This window comes from Urocampus carinirostris, chromosome 20 (genome assembly GCF_059441175.1).
Source record: "Urocampus carinirostris isolate Australia breed hairy pipefish chromosome 20, RoL_Ucar_1.0, whole genome shotgun sequence".
NCBI classification, from domain to species: Eukaryota; Metazoa; Chordata; class Actinopteri; order Syngnathiformes; family Syngnathidae; genus Urocampus; species Urocampus carinirostris.
The window spans coordinates 1,761,389-1,778,870 of record NC_142368.1 but is presented as its reverse complement, the minus strand read 5'-3'; the positions used below and the strand labels follow the sequence as shown (position 1 = coordinate 1,778,870).

Sequence of the window (17,482 nt, the reverse complement as noted above, 5' to 3'; positions counted from 1 at the left end):
ACCATTGAAACCGAGCTTGCGGTTGTCCTGAAAAACGAAGAGGGCACATGAAATGCTACCCTGGGAATTCTTCTTTCCAACTCCTCAGTTATCGTATCCTGGGGCTCTACTTTACTCTGAATCGCTGTCATCTCATTTCATCGAAGTTTTGTCAGCTCACAACTCGAATCAACAATAAAGATGTCATCCAAATCAAGGCTTTACTTGAACATTACCATGGTTCGTACGGGTGCTTGAAATCTTTGAAAATGCTTGCATTTTAAGGTGTTTTCAAGGTCAGGAATAAGCTTGAATTTTGGGTGAAGTGCTTGGAAATGCTTGGAATTGTTGCCATTGTCATGTTTCTTGGCAGTCTAAACCGCGCAATAAATGAAAACATCTTTAAAGAGGGTGTGAAAATGACGCCGACACGCCTACTCTCGTGGCTTCTCATGGCGTTGTCATGTAAAGCGTCACTGCCCCCTACTGGGTTGCACCTAAGAGGACAGCTCTATTTAGAAAATCTGCTTTTTGGCTTCCTTCCCAAACAGCTCCTCAATTTTTTTCGTTTTTAAAACAATATATTATCAAAAATAATACAACATTATTTAGTAATTTCATATTTTTTATAGGGGATCACTGGAAAACATGAAATATAAATGAATACAGTCCGAGATCTACAAAAATTTTTGCAAAATGCAAATTTATTTTAGCTTTTTACACTGAACAGTCGAACAACAACACAAAAATCCCAGAAAATGCAAAACAATAAAATATATTAAAAATATGTCATGATTACTGATGTGAAGCACCTGTGCCCAACTGCCTAGGACTCTGATTGGCTCCCTGTCACTATTTAAACCCACTCCTGTCTGTCGCCTTTTGTCAGTCCGTCTGCGAACCTCAGTGAATGCTAGGCAAGCTTTTTTTCGACCCAGACTCCCACCTGTCCAGTTTTTGCTCCCGTCTGTTTCCGGCGACGACCCGTTTCTTCCCTGACCATGTCTGCTCTTCCGTCCCGGCTTACGACCCGTTTCTGACCCCGACCCCGTTTTTTTTCTCTCCTGTCCCGGCTATCGACCTGTTTTTCTGTCCTTGACTCCGCCATCTCTCACTACAGAAGATCCACTTTAGTGTTCTAAGTACGAGAGCCACTTGCTTCCCGACTTGTGAGAAACGTAACGCAATTGGGTCCTGTTTCCGCTCTGGTCCTGACAAAATATCAACTTTTCAGTGCTATAAATTAATAATAAACTGCAAAACAACAATTCATTATTCTATTCTCACCAATTTAGACACCGATGTTGTGAAAAACAAGCCAAAAGTGGAAATTAGAATAAGGAAAACAAAAAGCAAAAAATATCAATCCAAGATTGAAAGCACTCTGCTTCAGAGGAATCAATATCCTTCAAATAAGTCCAAATTAGGCTTTTTTATGCTTTTTATACATAAAGTACTTTATTTTTTGTCTTTTGTATTCAACTCACGTAGCCAAGCTGCGCGTGCATTGTTGAGGCAGAATTCATGTCAGTTTACAGCAGCCCATCGACACAAAAGGATCATAGATAGGAACAGCGCAATGATCACAAAGTAGGTGATAGCAGCAAGATATCATATGTCATGATTACCGAATTGATGCACCGCTCCTTTGGTGCCAACGGCCTCGGACTCTGATTGGCTCCCGATCAGTACTTGTACCCGCTCCTGTCTGTCCCCTTTTGTCAGTCCGTCTACGAATCTCCGGTAACTCTAGGCAAGCCTTTTTGGACTCTGACTCCCACCTGTCCCGTTTTTGCTCCTGTTTGTCTCTGGCTACGACCCGTTTTTTGATCCTTTATCCCCAATCGCATATTGCTGTAAGTGTGGACCAGCAGAGCCCACGTTTGTCAGTCCTGGCAGCTCATTTTTCTGCCATTATTTTCCAGATAGAATGAACTGCACTTGTGTGGCCACAATCTGTTATCCCTGATCACATATTGCTGCGATCATGGACAGGCAGAGTGCATTTTGGTAAGGCCCGGCTGCTGTTTTTTAGACTTTGGCTACGACCCGTTTTTTGATCCTGACCACGTTTTTTGTTCTGTCCCGGCTACTGACCCGTTTTTTCCGTTCCCGACACCGCCATCGCTCGCGTTCAGAGCGACCTGCTTTCCACGACCAGCGATCACCGGATCGTGGGTGCAAACCATTCCTTCTAATCAAACTGAGAGAAACATAACGCAAGTGGGTCCTGTCTCCGTTCTGGTCCAGACAATTTTAGTGGCCCTGGACTGGAAAAAAATTAGCATTGAAAGTACTTGAAAAGTGCTTGAATTTGGCCAGTGTTTCAAACCCCGACCGTCATAAATCTAAAGACGCTTGAGCATAAACGGACGAATGAGAATCGTAAAAAGAACAATGTCCTCTTCTTCGTGCGGACGTCAGAATTTATGACGGAGGCTTTTTCTTCTTCACCTGAAATGATTTATGACCCCAAATGCTTGTTGGGTGCATCCATCAAACAGAGAGCGATTGTTCTTGCCTGCCACTGACGGGAACAAACCCTCGCACACTCTTTTTCCCCGATTCGTGTGTTGGGCTATAAATCGCAGACCCAACTTTTGCTCAGTTTAGCTAACGGCAAACTAACCGACACTAACCAGAACTTTCTACAGCAGGTAAGTCAAGCCCCGCCCATTTATCTTACTGTGAGGGCGAGGTGAGGCGATTTGACCTAAAGTGGGCGGGACAACCTGTGAATGGGATTTAGGACATCATGAACGTGGAAAGAACCCTAAAGGAGCAAGTCTTCGTCCCCTGCAACGAGCGCCTCCTGGTGGCGGCGGAAGTTCGCAAAGGAGCCAAGAAGAAAAAGATTTTCTTCTTTTCCAGGAGAGACCGGGACACTTTTATCTGCGTTTCAGGTACAAAAAACAGCACTTTTGGATTTGAACCGTTATCCCTGATCTTATATTGCTACAAGCAGGGGGCAGAGAAGTGCATTTTTGTGAGGCTTTGTCCACCAAAAAGTGAACTGCACTCGTACTCGTGACACCGGTATCCATTATCACCGATAGTTTTTTGTTCAAGTCCACCAGAGCACGTTTTTGCAGTTCTGTCCACCGAAAAGTAAACTGCACTCGTATGGCCGCATTCCATTTCCTGGCAGAGCCCACTTTTGTTGGGCCAGGTGGCCCTTTTTTTTGCCTTTATTTCCGCCTAAAATAATCTTAATTCATGCCGCCTCTATCCTTTATCCCCAGCTGAGCCCACTTTTGTCAATCCAGCTCATTTTTCTGCCATTATTTTCAGATAGAATGAACTGCACTCATGTGGCCACAATATGTTATCCCTGATCATATATTGCTACAAGCAGGGGGCAGAGAAGTGCATTTTTGTAAAGCTTTGTCCGCCAAAAAGTGAACTGCACTCGTACTCGTGACACCGGTATCCATTATCACCGATCGTTTTTTGTTTCAAGTTCGCCAGAGCACGTTTTGTCCAGCCTGGTGGCTCATTTTTGCAGTTCTGTCCACTGAAAAGTAAACTGCACTCGTACGGCCGCATTCCATTTCCTGGCAGAGCCCACTTTTGTTGGGCCAGGTGGCTCTTTTTTTTTTGCCTTTATTTCCGCCTAAAATAATCTTAATTCATGCCGCCTCTATCCTTTATCCCCAGCTGAGCCCACTTTTGTCAATCCAGCTCATTTTTCTGCCATTATTTTCAGATAGAATGAACTGCACTCATGTGGCCACAATATGTTATCCCTGATCATATATTGCTACAAGCAGGGGGCAGAGAAGTGCATTTTTGTAAAGCTTTGTCCGCCAAAAAGTGAACTGCACTCGTACTTGTGACACCGGTATCCATTATCACCGATCGTTTTTTGTTCAAGTTTGCCAGAGCACGTTTTTGCAGTTCTGTCCACCGAAAAGTAAACTGCACTTGTACGGTCGCATTCCATTTCCTGGCAGAACCCACTCTTGTTGGGCCTGGTGGCTCTTTTTTTTTTTGCCTTTATTTCAGCCTAAAATTATCCTGGCAGCTCATTTTTCTGCCATTATTTTCCAGATAGAATGAACTGCACTTGTGTGGCCACAATCTGTTATCCCTGATCACATATTGCTGCGATCATGGGCAGGCAGAGCGCATTTTGGTAAGGCCTGGCTGCTGTTTTTTCGCCTTTGTTTCCACGTAAAATGAACTGCATTCGAGGAGCTAGGAATCATTATCTCGTTCACTTAATGCTTATGGAAGGGGCAGGCACGGCCCATTAAGTGGTACTATTCAACCCCACAACCTAAACTGAAATGCACTCGTGCGGCTGAAATCCATTATCCCTGATTGTATGTTGCGGTTGAGCCTGCTTTGTCAAGCCTGAAGGCTCTTTTTTAGCTGCTATTTCCACTAAAAATGAACCGAACTCGTGTGACCGCGATCCATTATCCCCTATCCCTTCCTGCTGCAAGTGAGGACTGGCAGAAGAAACTTTTGTCGGTAAGCTTGCCGTTCTGCCCCTGCTAAAATGAAATGCATATTTGTGCTTATGATTGATTATCCCCGGTGGACTTGCTGAGAGCAAAACGTCAGAGTGCATTTTTTTGTGTTTGGGCCTCAGAATCATGCTATTCTAGCCAGTCTAAAATGAACTGCACTGTTTTGGCACGGTATCTGAAGGGGCAAGCGTTATCAATCATATATTCCCTGAGAAACTCGAACCTTTTCTAGGACTCGATCATGTGTTGACTCCAGTACCATTTTGACCAAAGATCAAGTTTCCTTCCATCCCTCATGAGCTGAGTCAACAGAGCCTTTTTTCATCTCCGGCCAGCTATTGCATGGTTTTTTTCTATCTAGTGAGCAGATCGATTCCGGAGCAGCTCCTGATTTCCAAGGTCGAGCGTTCGAGGGGTTCTTCCATCTGGACCAGGAAAAAGCGGCGGCTGGTCGAGCAGCTCCGACAGGTGGACTGCGTCGACCCGGACCAGGTGAGCCTCACCTTTTGATCCTATCTAGGGGCGTGGCCTCGCTTTCCAGTGACCCCGCCTCTCCACAGAACTGCCCCGACTTGGACCTGGAGTTCGTCAATGGTCGGGAGCAATGGCGGGCCGTCTCGGCGGCAGAAAAGTGCCTCTTCCTTCACGTTCTCCGGCAGGCCTGCCGGGCGCACTGGCGGGTGAAGGTCCGGAGTTCCGGACCCCCGGTTCCGCCCGCCTCGGTGGGGGTCCGGGCACGACGGAGGAGCAGCGTCGCCATTGGACCGCCCCGCTTCGTCAACTGCCCGGGAGGTAACAGAAACGGAGTTAGAATAGCATACCTGTCTCGCTTCAGGGCTCCATGCCCTTACAAAATGTCCTGTAGAACACAGATGTCAAAGAGGCGGCCCGCGGGCCAGATCAGGCCCACTAAGAGATTGAATCCGGCCCGCGAGACAACACTCAGGGAAGCGCAAGAGAAAAACAAGCTGCAGGTTGAAATATGGCAACTTGATGTTGCCAAAGTCAGGTGCATCGAACAAAGACACTGTACTTGTACTTCTTTCTCTCTCTCTCTCTCTCTCTCTTTTCCCTTTTCTCCCACTCTGTCTCTGTCTCTTTCACTCTCTGTGTCTCTCTTTTTTTCTTCCTTTGTTTCTCTTTGTCTCTTTCTCTCTCTCTCTGTCTTTTAACCTTTTTCGCTCTAACTTCCTTTATACCTTTTCTCTCTTTTATCTTTCTCTCTTCCTACCCTTTGCGCTTTCTTTTCTCTTTTCTCTCCTTCTGTCTCTTTTTCTCTTTGGATTTCTTTCTTCCTCTCCCTTTCTTTCCCCCTATCTCACGACTTCTCTTTTGATCTCTTTTATTTCTCTCTCTCTCCCCCTCTCTCTCTCTTTCTTTCTTCTTTTCTTTTCCACCCCTTTTCTCCCACTCTGTCTCTTTCACTCTCTGTGTCTCTCTTTTTCTCTTCCTTTGTTGCTCTTTGTCTCTTTCTCTCTGTGTGTCTTTTAACCTCTTTCACTCTAACTTCCTTTTTACCCTTTCTCTCTTTTCTCTTTCTCTCTTCCTACCCTTCGCACTTTCTTTTCTCTTTTCCCTCCTTCTGTCTTTCTATTTCTCTTTGGATTTCTTTCTTCCTCTCGCTTTCTTTTCCCCCCCTCTCACAACTTTTTATCTTTTGTTTCTCACGCTCTCTCCCTCCCTCTCTCTTTCCTTTCTTTGTCCCGCCCTCTCTCCTATTCCCTCCATCTTTCTCTTATTTCTTGATCTCTCTTTTTCTTTCTCTTTAATCTACTAGTTCGGCTCCTGACAGAATGTTTGTTTTATCGTGTGGCCCCCGAGTTCAAATGAGTTTGACACCCCTGCTGTAGAAGGAAAAATTACATGCTAATAGAATTAAGTAGAATAATCCATTTTCTTATTCAAATGATGAATTCATTTTCTGCATGAAATTATTGTTGGTAATATACTGATTCAAGGGATAGCCACAATCCTGTCTTTTTTCATTTTCTCCTTTTATACTTCCATTTTTTCTTAACTTCTTTATACAACATCATCATTCGTAATATAATGCATCAAAGCAAGTGAGCCATTGGAGAGCCGGCTCTCTTGAATGAGTTGAGCCAAAAAAGCCGGTTCTTTAAAAAGAGACGGACTGTCACTACACAACTCGGACTCGTTTGACTTGATTAATTTGCCGTTTGGTGATAGTCGGTGTATACCGGATGGTACCCATTATTGACCAATTTGCGTTTTTCCGTACAGATTTTCTCGTACGTCGTACACGTCTTAAAATACATCATAAACGTACTTTGTACGGCAAAAACGAACAGCTTGACAGGTATGGAATTGAAAAATGGTGGTGTTTTGAAGCAAGTTTGATCACATCACGTATTTCTACATCCGGGCGGTCTTTCCAAAATAAAACAACACGTAACGGATCCCGATGGATTTTCCAGGTGGAAAATGAAATGTTTTCCTGCGGAAATGTCCTTCTTTTGTTGTGTTGACCACCTTGAAGTTGGACCTTCGAGGAGATCACCGTGTTTTTCTTCTGGTCCCAGATTGGACTCCTCTCAACTCCTTGATGTTCCGCTGCCGAGTGTGGCTGAGCCGCCTGAAGAAGAAGAAGACCCCCGGCCCGGACTCAGGTACCGGAACCGTGGACCTTCTCCTTGTTCATTGTGCCTTTGAAAGGCGTTTGTGTGTCCCTGCCGGCATCACAGGCAGCTTTGTGCATTCGGGGAGGGGGAAACAAACCATGGCGCACCAAACAAAGGGTTTTTTGACTAAAGCGCCTGACAGGAATTGGGAAGGGATCGGCACTGTGCCCGGAGGAAAGACGTTTTTTCCACAATCAAATACTCACAATAACATACCGGGGTAAAGTATTCCTCAAACGAATAAAAGTACTCGATTCAAACATTTTGGGGATAAAAAACTGCTCTACAAACATTCTGTCGGGGGCCGGACTAGTAGATTAAAGAGAAAGAAAAAGAGATAAAAAAATAAGAGAAAGAGGAAGGGACAAGAAGAGAGAGGGCGGGACAAAGAAAGAAAAAGAGAGAGAAGGAGAGAGCGTGAGAAACAAAAGATAAAAAAGTCGTGAGAGAGGGGGAAAAGAAAGGGAGAGGAAGAAAGAAATCCAAAAAGAAATAGAAAGACAGAAGGAGAGAAAAGAGAAAAGAAAGGGCGAAGGGTAGGAAGAGAGAAAGAGAAAAGAGAAAAAAGGAAAAAAGGAAGTTAGAGCAAAAGAGGTTAAAAGACACAGAGAGAGAAAGAGACACAGAGCAACAAAGGAAGAGAAAAAGAGAGACACAGAGAGTGAAAGAGAAAGAGACAGAGAGTGGGAGAAAAGGGGGTGGAAAAGAGAGAGAGAGAGAGAGGGAGACAGAAGGAGAGAAAAGAAAAAAGAATGGACAAAGGGTAGGAAGAGAGAAAGAGTAAAGAGAGAAAAGAAAAAAAGGAAGTTAGAGCAAAAGAGGTTAAAAGACACGAAGAGAGAAAGAGACAAAGAGCAACAAAGGAAGAGAAAAAGAGACGCAGAGAGTGAAAGAGAAAGAGACAGAGAGTGGGAGAAAAGGGGTGTAAAAGGGAGAGAGAGAGAGAGAGATAAAGAAATAAGAGAAAGAGGGAGGGAAAAGGAGAAAGGGCAGGACAAAGAAAGAAAAAGAGAGAGGGAGAGAGCGTGAGAAACAAAAGAGATCAAAAGTCGTGAGAGAGTGGGAAAAGAAAGGGAGAGGAAGAAAGAAATCCAATGAGAAATAGAAAGACAGAAGGAGAGAAAAGAGAAAAGAAAGGGCGAAGGGTAGGAAGAGAGAAAGAGAAAAGAGAGAAAAGGAAAAAAGGAAGTTAGAGCAAAAGAGGTTAAAAGACAGAGAGAGAGAAAGAGACACAGAGCAACAAAGGAATAGAAAAAGAGACACAGAGAGTGAAAGAGACAGACAGAGTGGGAGAAAAAGGGGTGGAAAAAAAAAGAGAGAGAGAGAGATAAATACATACAAGTACAGTGTCTTTGTTGGAGGCACCTGGCTTCGGCAACATCAAGTTGACATATTTCAACCTGCAGCTTGTTTTTCTCTTGCGCTTCTCCGAGTGTTGTCTCGCGGGCCGGATTCAATCCCTTAGCGGGCCTGATCTGGCCCGCGGGCCGCCTCTTTGACACCTGTGGTCGAAGCAGAGAGAGTGTTCAGCCAATCAGATTGCAGAATGCAAAAAGAGACCATGAAAATGGAACTGCGTCACTGCATCGAATCGTAGTATTACCTTTGTAGTATTTCTATAGAGGAATTTTTGTAATATATCTGTAGTATTATCATAGTATTTTTGTAGTATTTGTTTTAGTATTTCTGTCGTCATAATCTTGCAGCATTGCTGCAGTATTACTGTATTTTTGTAGTATTCATTGTAGTATTTAGTGTTAGTATTTTTGCGGTATTTCCATAGTAGAATCTTTGTCGTATATCTTTACTATATTTGTGGTATTACTTTAGATTTGTTTCTTTATTTCGGCGGTATTATGGTAGTATTTCTGATGTAAGATTTTGGTAGTTTTTTGTAACATTTTTATAGTATTATTGTGTTTTTTTTAAAGTATTTTTTATTGTTTTTACTGTAGCATTTTTGTACTGATGGTGTTTTTGTGGTATTTATGTTATATTTTGATGTATTATTGTACTTTTATTTTGAAATATTTTGTATTATATCTACAGTAGTTGTTTTGTAGTATTTTCATAAAACATTTTTGTAGTATTGGTGCAGTATTACCGTAGTTGTATTTTTGTTGTATTTATTGTAGTATTTAGTGTTTGTATTTGTGTGGTATTTTTTCTTTGTCGTATATCTTTACTATATTTGTGGTATTACTTTAGATTTATTTCTTTATTTCTGTGGTATTATGGTAGTATTTCTGCTGTAAGATTTTTGTAGTTTTTTTGTAACATTTTTATAGTGTTATTGTGCTTTTATTTTGAAGTATTTTTTATTGTTTTTACTGTAGTATTTTTGTAGTGTTTCTATAATACCATATTTGTAGTATTTTTGTACTGATGGTGTTTTTGTGGTATTTCTGTTATATTTTGATGGTATTATTGGACTTTTATTTTGAAATATTTTGTATTATTTCTACAGTAGTTGTTTTGTAGTATTTTCATAAAACATTTTTGTAGTATTGGTGTAGTATTACTGTAGTTGTATTTTTGTTGTATTTATTGTAGTATTTAGTGTTTGTATTTTTGTAGTATTTCCATGGTAGAATCTTTGTAGTTTATCCATACTATTTTTGTGGTATTACTTAAGTTTTATTTCTGTGGTATTTTGGTAGTATTATTTGTGGTATTTCTATTGTGTTAATGTGCTTTTATTTTGAAGTATTTTGTATTGTTTTTTACTGTAGTATTTTTGTAGCATTTCTATCATTCAATTATGGTAGTATTTTTGTACTATTACTTGAGTCAATTTTTTGTGTTTTTTATGGTATTTCTGTAGTATTTCTATGGTATTACTGTACTTTTATTTTGAAATATTTTGTATTATTTCTACAGTAGTAGTTTTGTAGTATTTTCATAAAACATTTTTGTAGTAATGTTTTTGCTGTATTGGTGTAGTATTACTGCAGTTGTATTTTATAGTATTTCTGTCATAATATTTATGTAGCAGTATTTTCGTATTATAGTGTTACTGTGCTTTTATTTTGAAGTATTTGGTATTTTACAGTACTATTTCTATAATACAATTTTTGAAGTAAATCTGTAGTATTTTTGGACGATTATTTAAGTTGGATTTTGGTGGTATTTTTTTGTATTTCTGTGGTATTTTCAGAGTCTAAATGTGCTTTTATTTTGAAATATTTTGTATTAGTTTCACAGCTGTAGATTTGTAGTATTTCCATAATACATTTAAGTAGTATTGGTGGAGTAACACCGTAGATCTATTTTTGTAGTGTTGGTGTATTATTACTGTAGTTGTATTTTGTAGTATTTTTGTCATAATATTTATTTTGCAGTATTTTTCATGATAGTGTTACTGTACTTTTATTTTTACAGTTGTATTTCTTGGATACAATTTTTGAAATAAATCTGTAGTATTTTTGTACTCTTACTTCGGTTGTATTTTGATGGAATTGTTGTATTTCTGTGGTATTTTCAGAGTATAAATATACTTTTATCACAAAATACTTCAAAATAAAAGTACATTAACACTATAAGACAAAAATACTGCCACATAAATATTATGACAAAAATACTACTAAAATACTTCGGTTGTATTTTGATGGAATTGTTGTATTTCTGTGGTATTTTCAGAGTATAAATATACTTTTATCATGAATTATTTTGTATTATTTTACAGTAGTATTTTACTTTTATTTTGAAGTATTTTGTATTATACCGTCGTATTTTTGACTACAATTTATGAAATAAATCTGTAGTATTTTTGTACTATTACTTTGATGGAATTGTTGTTGTATTATTGTGATATTTTCAGGGTATAAATATACTTTTATTATAAATTATTTTGTATTATTTTAGAGTAGTATTTTTGTAGTATTTCTGTCATAATATTTATTTAGCAGTATTTTTCATGATAGTGTTATTGTACTTTTATTTTTACAGTTGTATTTCTTGGATACAATTTTCGAAATAAATCTGTAGTATTTTTGTACTCTTACTTCGGTTGTATTTTGATGGAATTGTTGTATTTCTGTGGTATTTTCAGAGTATATACTTTTATCACAAAATACTTCAAAATAAAAGTACATTAACACTATAAGACAAAAATACTGCCACATAAATATTATGACAAAAATACTACTAAAATACTTCGGTTGTATTTTGATGGAATTGTTGTATTTCTGTGGTATTTTCAGAGTATAAATATACTTTTATCATGAATTATTTTGTATTATTTTACAGTAGTATTTTACTTTTATTTTGAAGTTCTTTGTATTATACCGTCGTATTTCTTGACTACAATTTATGAAATAAATCTGTAGTATTTTTGTACTATTACTTTGATGGAATTGTTGTTGTATTATTGTGATATTTTCAGGGTATAGATATACTTTTATTATGAATTATTTTGTATTATTTTAGAGTAGTATTTTTGTAGTATTTCTGTCATAATATTTATGTAGCAGTATTTTTGTATTATAGTGTTCCTGTAGTGGTAACCTTGTTGTATTTCTGTTGAAGTATTTTGAAGCATTTCCATACTAGTATCTTTATAGTATTTCTTTAGTACTTGTTAACTTTACTGTTGTATTTATGTAGTATTTCTGTAATATTATTTTTGTGTCTTAGTATTACTATAGTAGTATTTTGTAGTATTTCGATAGTATTTTATTCTTTTGAAAATGAAGACATTTTAACATGTGAGGTCCCTGTTTTCAAGCACTAAATTTGGTATTTTATTTTGAAGTTTTTTAGTTGGAGACACACAAAAGGACAATGGGGACAGAGTGGCACCAGAGGCTGCAATTACCTATTTCCGCCAGCAGAGGTCATCAAAAGAGCGAACAATTCCGTTTTAGAATAGAATTGTCTTTATTGTCACGGATGATAATGTGACGTTCATTGTTTACGACGAGATTAGACGTGGCACTCCGGGATAAACACGTCGAAAATTAAATAAAAACAAAAATTGGTTTTGAACGACCACAACTACAGCTAAATAGTCCATTAAGTCCCTGTTTTAAGTACTTCATTTCTTCTTTAGTTTTGAAGTATTACTGTAGGTTTTTTTTTTTTTTTTAATTTTATTTTTTATTTTGTAGTAATCCTTAAATCGGATTTTTATTTAAGTTCTGTAGTGTTACTGTAGTTTTATTTTTCTGTACTGTTTTGTAGTACTTCTGAAGTAATTTTTATGTCGTAATTTTTTTAGTATATCTGTAGTATTTTTGTTGTATTTTGAAAGTACATTTTTTTAAGTATTTTGGTATTATTACAATAGTTTTATGATTATAGTATTTTAGTCGTATTTATATTTGAGTATTTCTGTATTATCGCTGTTGTATTTTGTAGTATTTCCATATAAGAATGTTTGTTGTATACTTGTAGTATTTCTGTAGTATTTCCATAGTGAAGTCTTACTGTAGTTTTATTTTTGGAGTATTTTTGTGATATTTGCATAGGATAATTTTTGTAGTATTGCTACAGGTATAATTTGCAGTATTTCTGTTGTAAACCTCTTGTCGTAATATTTCTCTAGTAGTTTTTTATATTACAGTATTATGTATCTATATTTTTTTTATATTTCAGTTGAAGTATAATTGATTTATTTCCAAATCAGTATTTTAGTAGTATTTTGTAGAATTTTTGTAGTAGTAGTAATTTTGTCATATTTCTTTAGAATTTTTGTAATGTTACTGTAGTTTTATTTTTGTAGTATTTTAGGAGAAAATAATTGTGTAGTAGTATGTTGTAATATAGTATTTTTGTAGTAAACCTATACTTTTTTTTCAGAATAAAAGCAACTAAAATATACAAGGTCCCTGTTTTCAAGCGCTATATTTGATATTTAGTTTTGTAGTTATTGTGTAGTATTTTTGTTGTATTTTGTAGTGGTTACACAAAATGTAACAACTCTTAGGGGGCCCCTAGTGGTCTAGACATCTATCTAGACATCTATCTATCTAGACATCTATCCATCTAGACATCTGTCTATCTAGACTTCTATCTATCTATCTATCTAGGCATCTATCTAGACATCAATCTAGACATCTATACAGACATATAGACATCTGTCTAGACACCTATCTAACTAGACATCTAACTAGACATCTAACTAGACATCTAACTAGACATCTAACTAGACATCTATCTATCTAGACATCTGTCTAGACATCTATCTAAACATCTATCTAGGCATTTATCTATCTAGACATCTATCTAGACATCTATCTAGACATCTATCCATCTAGACATCTATCCATCTAGACATCTATCTAGACATTTATCTAGACATTGATCTAGACATTGATCTAGACATCTATCCATCTAGACATCTATCTATCTATCTATCTATCTATCTATCTATCTATCTATCTATCTATCTATCTATCTATCTATCTATCTATCTAGATATGTAGACATCTATCTATCTAAACATCTATCTATCTAGACATCTATCAATCTCTCTCTATTTGTATTATTTCAAAATTTTGTGCGCTGGTTGAGGGCAATAATGACTCTCTCTGAGTTTCCCCATATCTCGCCATTGTTTTCGCCAGAGCCGCATTGTCTCTTGCAGGCAGCGGTGGCTTTTGGGGAGAACTCGGACGTCCACTGAACCTAACCCAAGACAAGACGTTGGGCCTGCTGCGTACGACCCGACAACTTGCAGACGTCGCCCACAAGGTCAGACAGCCAGCAAGTTTCTTACCATGAGAGGACATTTTTGTACATTCGGATGACAATAGCACCATTTTATCAGGTCGGGTAGCAAAATTCAAGGACAATTCTTGAAGATTTTCTTTCATACTTCACATATTGTGCAGAAGTCAAAAACGTACAATTAGAACCATACACAGGGTAGGATATCGAGATCATACTCATATTTTATTCCTGCAGTCCAAATTATTAAAATTAGATGATTTTGTAAACATTTTCACGGCACAACTGTTATTTAAGTCAACAAAAACATGGTGCCAGAAAACATCCCAAAATGATTCATTCGGAACAAGGGAAATTATAACTTGAGGGGCTGTCGTGAATTCAAAATCCCGAAGGTGAGAACCACCAGGAAAAGTATGTGTGTGTCTGTGTGCGGAGTCAAACTTTGGAACAATTTACAAGATGAGATCAAACAATATCCAACAGGGATGAAGAAAATGGGATATGAGTGAGATTGTAAATACTGCGTTTAAAACTATGGTTAACTTTATGTTGTTGTTGCTATTGTTATATCATAACTGTTATTATTAATATTATTACAACTGTTGTTATATCATTGATGTATTTAACAGGGAAGATGAAGGGGTAGGGAATATAAGCATCTGCTTCTTACTACCCCTTTTCAAACATATCATGTAACATGATTTTGTTGTTGAGTTATTGTTTTTGTTCTGTTTTTATTTTAATGTTCGAATAAAGTTTACATTCATTCATAAATCTTATTCTCAATGTGCCAATGCGAACCCAGGGTAGAAATCCTGACCCTCATCCGTTTCTGTTTCAGATGGCCCTGAAAAATAGATAGATGTCTAGATGGATAGATAGATAGATAGATAGATAGATATCTAGATGGATAGATAGATAGATATATGTCTAGATAGATAGATAGATGTCCAGATAGATGGATAGATGTCTAGATAGATAGATGTCCAGATAGATAGACAGAGATAGATATAGATAAAAAGATGGTGTCTAGATTGATGTCTAGATAGATAGATATAGTTGATGTCTAGATAGATAGATGTATAGATAGATGTCTAGATAGATCTCAATGTGCCAATGCGAACCAAGGGTAGAAACCCTGACCCTCACCCGTTTCTGTTTTAGATGGCCCTGAAAAATAAATAGATGTCTAGATGGATAGATAGATAGATAGATAGATAGATAGATGTCTAGATGGATAGATAGATAGATAGATGTCTAGATATATAGATAGATATATGTCTAGATAGATGGATAGATGTCTAGATGTCTGGATAGATAGATAGATAGATAGATATATGTCTAGATAGATAGATGTCTAGATAGATAGATAGAGATAGATATAGATAAAAAGATGATGTCTAGATAGATGTTTAGATAGATAGATATAGTTGATGTCTAGATAGATAGATGTCTAGATAGATGTCTAGATAGATCTTAATGTGCCAATGCGAACCAAGGGTAGAAACCCTGACCCTCACCCGTTTCTGTTTTAGATGGCCCTGAAAAATAAATAGATGTCTAGATGGATAGATAGATAGATAGATGTCTAGATATATAGATAGATATATGTCTAGATAGATGGATAGATGTCTAGATGTCTGGATAGATAGATAGATAGATATATGTCTAGATAGATAGATGTCTAGATAGATAGATAGAGATAGATATAGATAAAAAGATGATGTCTAGATAGATGTTTAGATAGATAGATATAGTTGATGTCTAGATAGATAGATGTCTAGATAGATGTCTAGATAGATCTTAATGTGCCAATGCGAACCAAGGGTAGAAACCCTGACCCTCACCCGTTTCTGTTTTAGATGGCCCTGAAAAATAAATAGATGTCTAGATGGATAGATAGATAGATAGATAGATGTCTAGATGGATAGATAGATAGATAGATGTCTAGATATATAGATAGATATATGTCTAGATAGATGGATAGATGTCTAGATGTCTGGATAGATAGATAGATAGATAGATATATGTCTAGATAGATAGATGTCTAGATAGATAGATAGATATAGATATAGATAAAAAGATGATGTCTAGATAGATGTTTAGATAGATAGATATAGTTGATGTCTAGATAGATAGATGTCTAGATAGATGTCTAGATAGATCTTAATGTGCCAATGCGAACCAAGGGTAGAAACCCTGACCCTCACCCGTTTCTGTTTTAGATGGCCCTGAAAAATAAATAGATGTCTAGATGGATAGATAGATAGATAGATAGATGTCTAGATGGATAGATAGATAGATATATGTCTAGATATATAGATATATATATGTCTAGATAGATGGATAGATGTCTAGATGTCTGGATAGATAGATAGATAGATATATGTCTAGATAGATGGATAGATGTCTAGATAGATAGATGTCTAGATAGATAGATAGAGATAGATATAGATAAAAAGATGATGTCTAGATAGATGTCTAGATAGATAGATATAGTTGATGTCTAGATAAATAGATGTCTAGATAGATGTCTAGATAGATCTCAATGTGCCAATGCGAACCAAGGGTAAGAATCCTGACCCTCACCCGTTTCTGTTTCAGATGGCCCTGAAAAATAAGAACTAGGATGTTGGTGAAGGAAAGACAAAAGGAGACGAGTACGTTGCCTCTTACTTTTTAAATGTTTGTATTGTGTATGCGCTGCACTCGTCTTTTGTCTTCGTGTCTCTTAACACACGTGTTGTTATTGTCCGGTCGCCGTTTATGTCCCCTCGCGTCCTTCTCGTCCTCTGTCGGATTCCGTCGTCCGTGTGAAGAAAATGCAGAAAAGTTCGAAAGAAAGCATGTTAATATGAATTTCACGCGCGTCCAACTGGATTGGTGCCCCGTGTGAGGGTAACTGTTTTGTTCTTTTCTGGATTTTCTAGAAGGGGAGACCTGTTTTAAAATGGCATATCCCTTAAAACGACATGAAATGAATGACGCTATTGTGCTTTTTCAACCTGTATTGTCCCAATTCTTGATCATAAATGGAGTTCTACTCTTCTTGTCTTCTTTTTCTTCTCCTATTTGTCTTCTTGAGATAGATAGATAGATAGATAGATAGATAGATAGATAGATAGATAGATAGATAGATAAATGTCTAGATGGATAGAGATGGATAGATTGATAGATAGATGTATAGAGATAGATAAATAGGTATAGATAGAGATAGAAACATAGATGTCTAGATAGATAGATATAGATAGATGTCTAGATAGATAGATGTCTAGATGGATAGATAGATAGATAGATAGATAGATATCTAGATGGATAGATAGATAGATATATGTCTAGATAGATAGATAGATGTCCAGATAGATGGATAGATGTCTAGATAGATAGATGTCCAGATAGATAGACAGAGATAGATATAGATAAAAAGATGGTGTCTAGATTGATGTCTAGATAGATAGATATAGTTGATGTCTAGATAGATAGATGTATAGATAGATGTCTAGATAGATCTCAATGTGCCAATGCGAACCAAGGGTAGAAACCCTGACCCTCACCCGTTTCTGTTTTAGATGGCCCTGAAAAATAAATAGATGTCTAGATGGATAGATAGATAGATAGATAGATAGATAGATGTCTAGATGGATAGATAGATAGATAGATGTCTAGATATATAGATAGATATATGTCTAGATAGATGGATAGATGTCTAGATGT

At 37.2% G+C, this 17,482-nt stretch overlaps 1 protein-coding gene across 1 annotated transcript; it reads left to right on the top strand.

Annotated features, from left to right (window-relative positions):
- The first annotated feature begins 2,552 nt into the window (after positions 1-2,552).
- stxbp6l (syntaxin binding protein 6 (amisyn), like) lies at positions 2,553-16,816 on the top strand. Its single transcript, XM_088325152.1, has 7 exons — positions 2,553-2,636; positions 2,729-2,882; positions 4,816-4,946; positions 5,015-5,246; positions 6,998-7,084; positions 13,683-13,789; positions 16,373-16,816. Exons 2-7 carry the CDS (start codon positions 2,735-2,737, stop codon positions 16,394-16,396), a joined length of 729 nt encoding a protein of 242 aa, XP_088181278.1. The 5' UTR covers positions 2,553-2,636; positions 2,729-2,734; the 3' UTR covers positions 16,397-16,816.
- Positions 16,817-17,482: the final 666 nt, after the last annotated feature.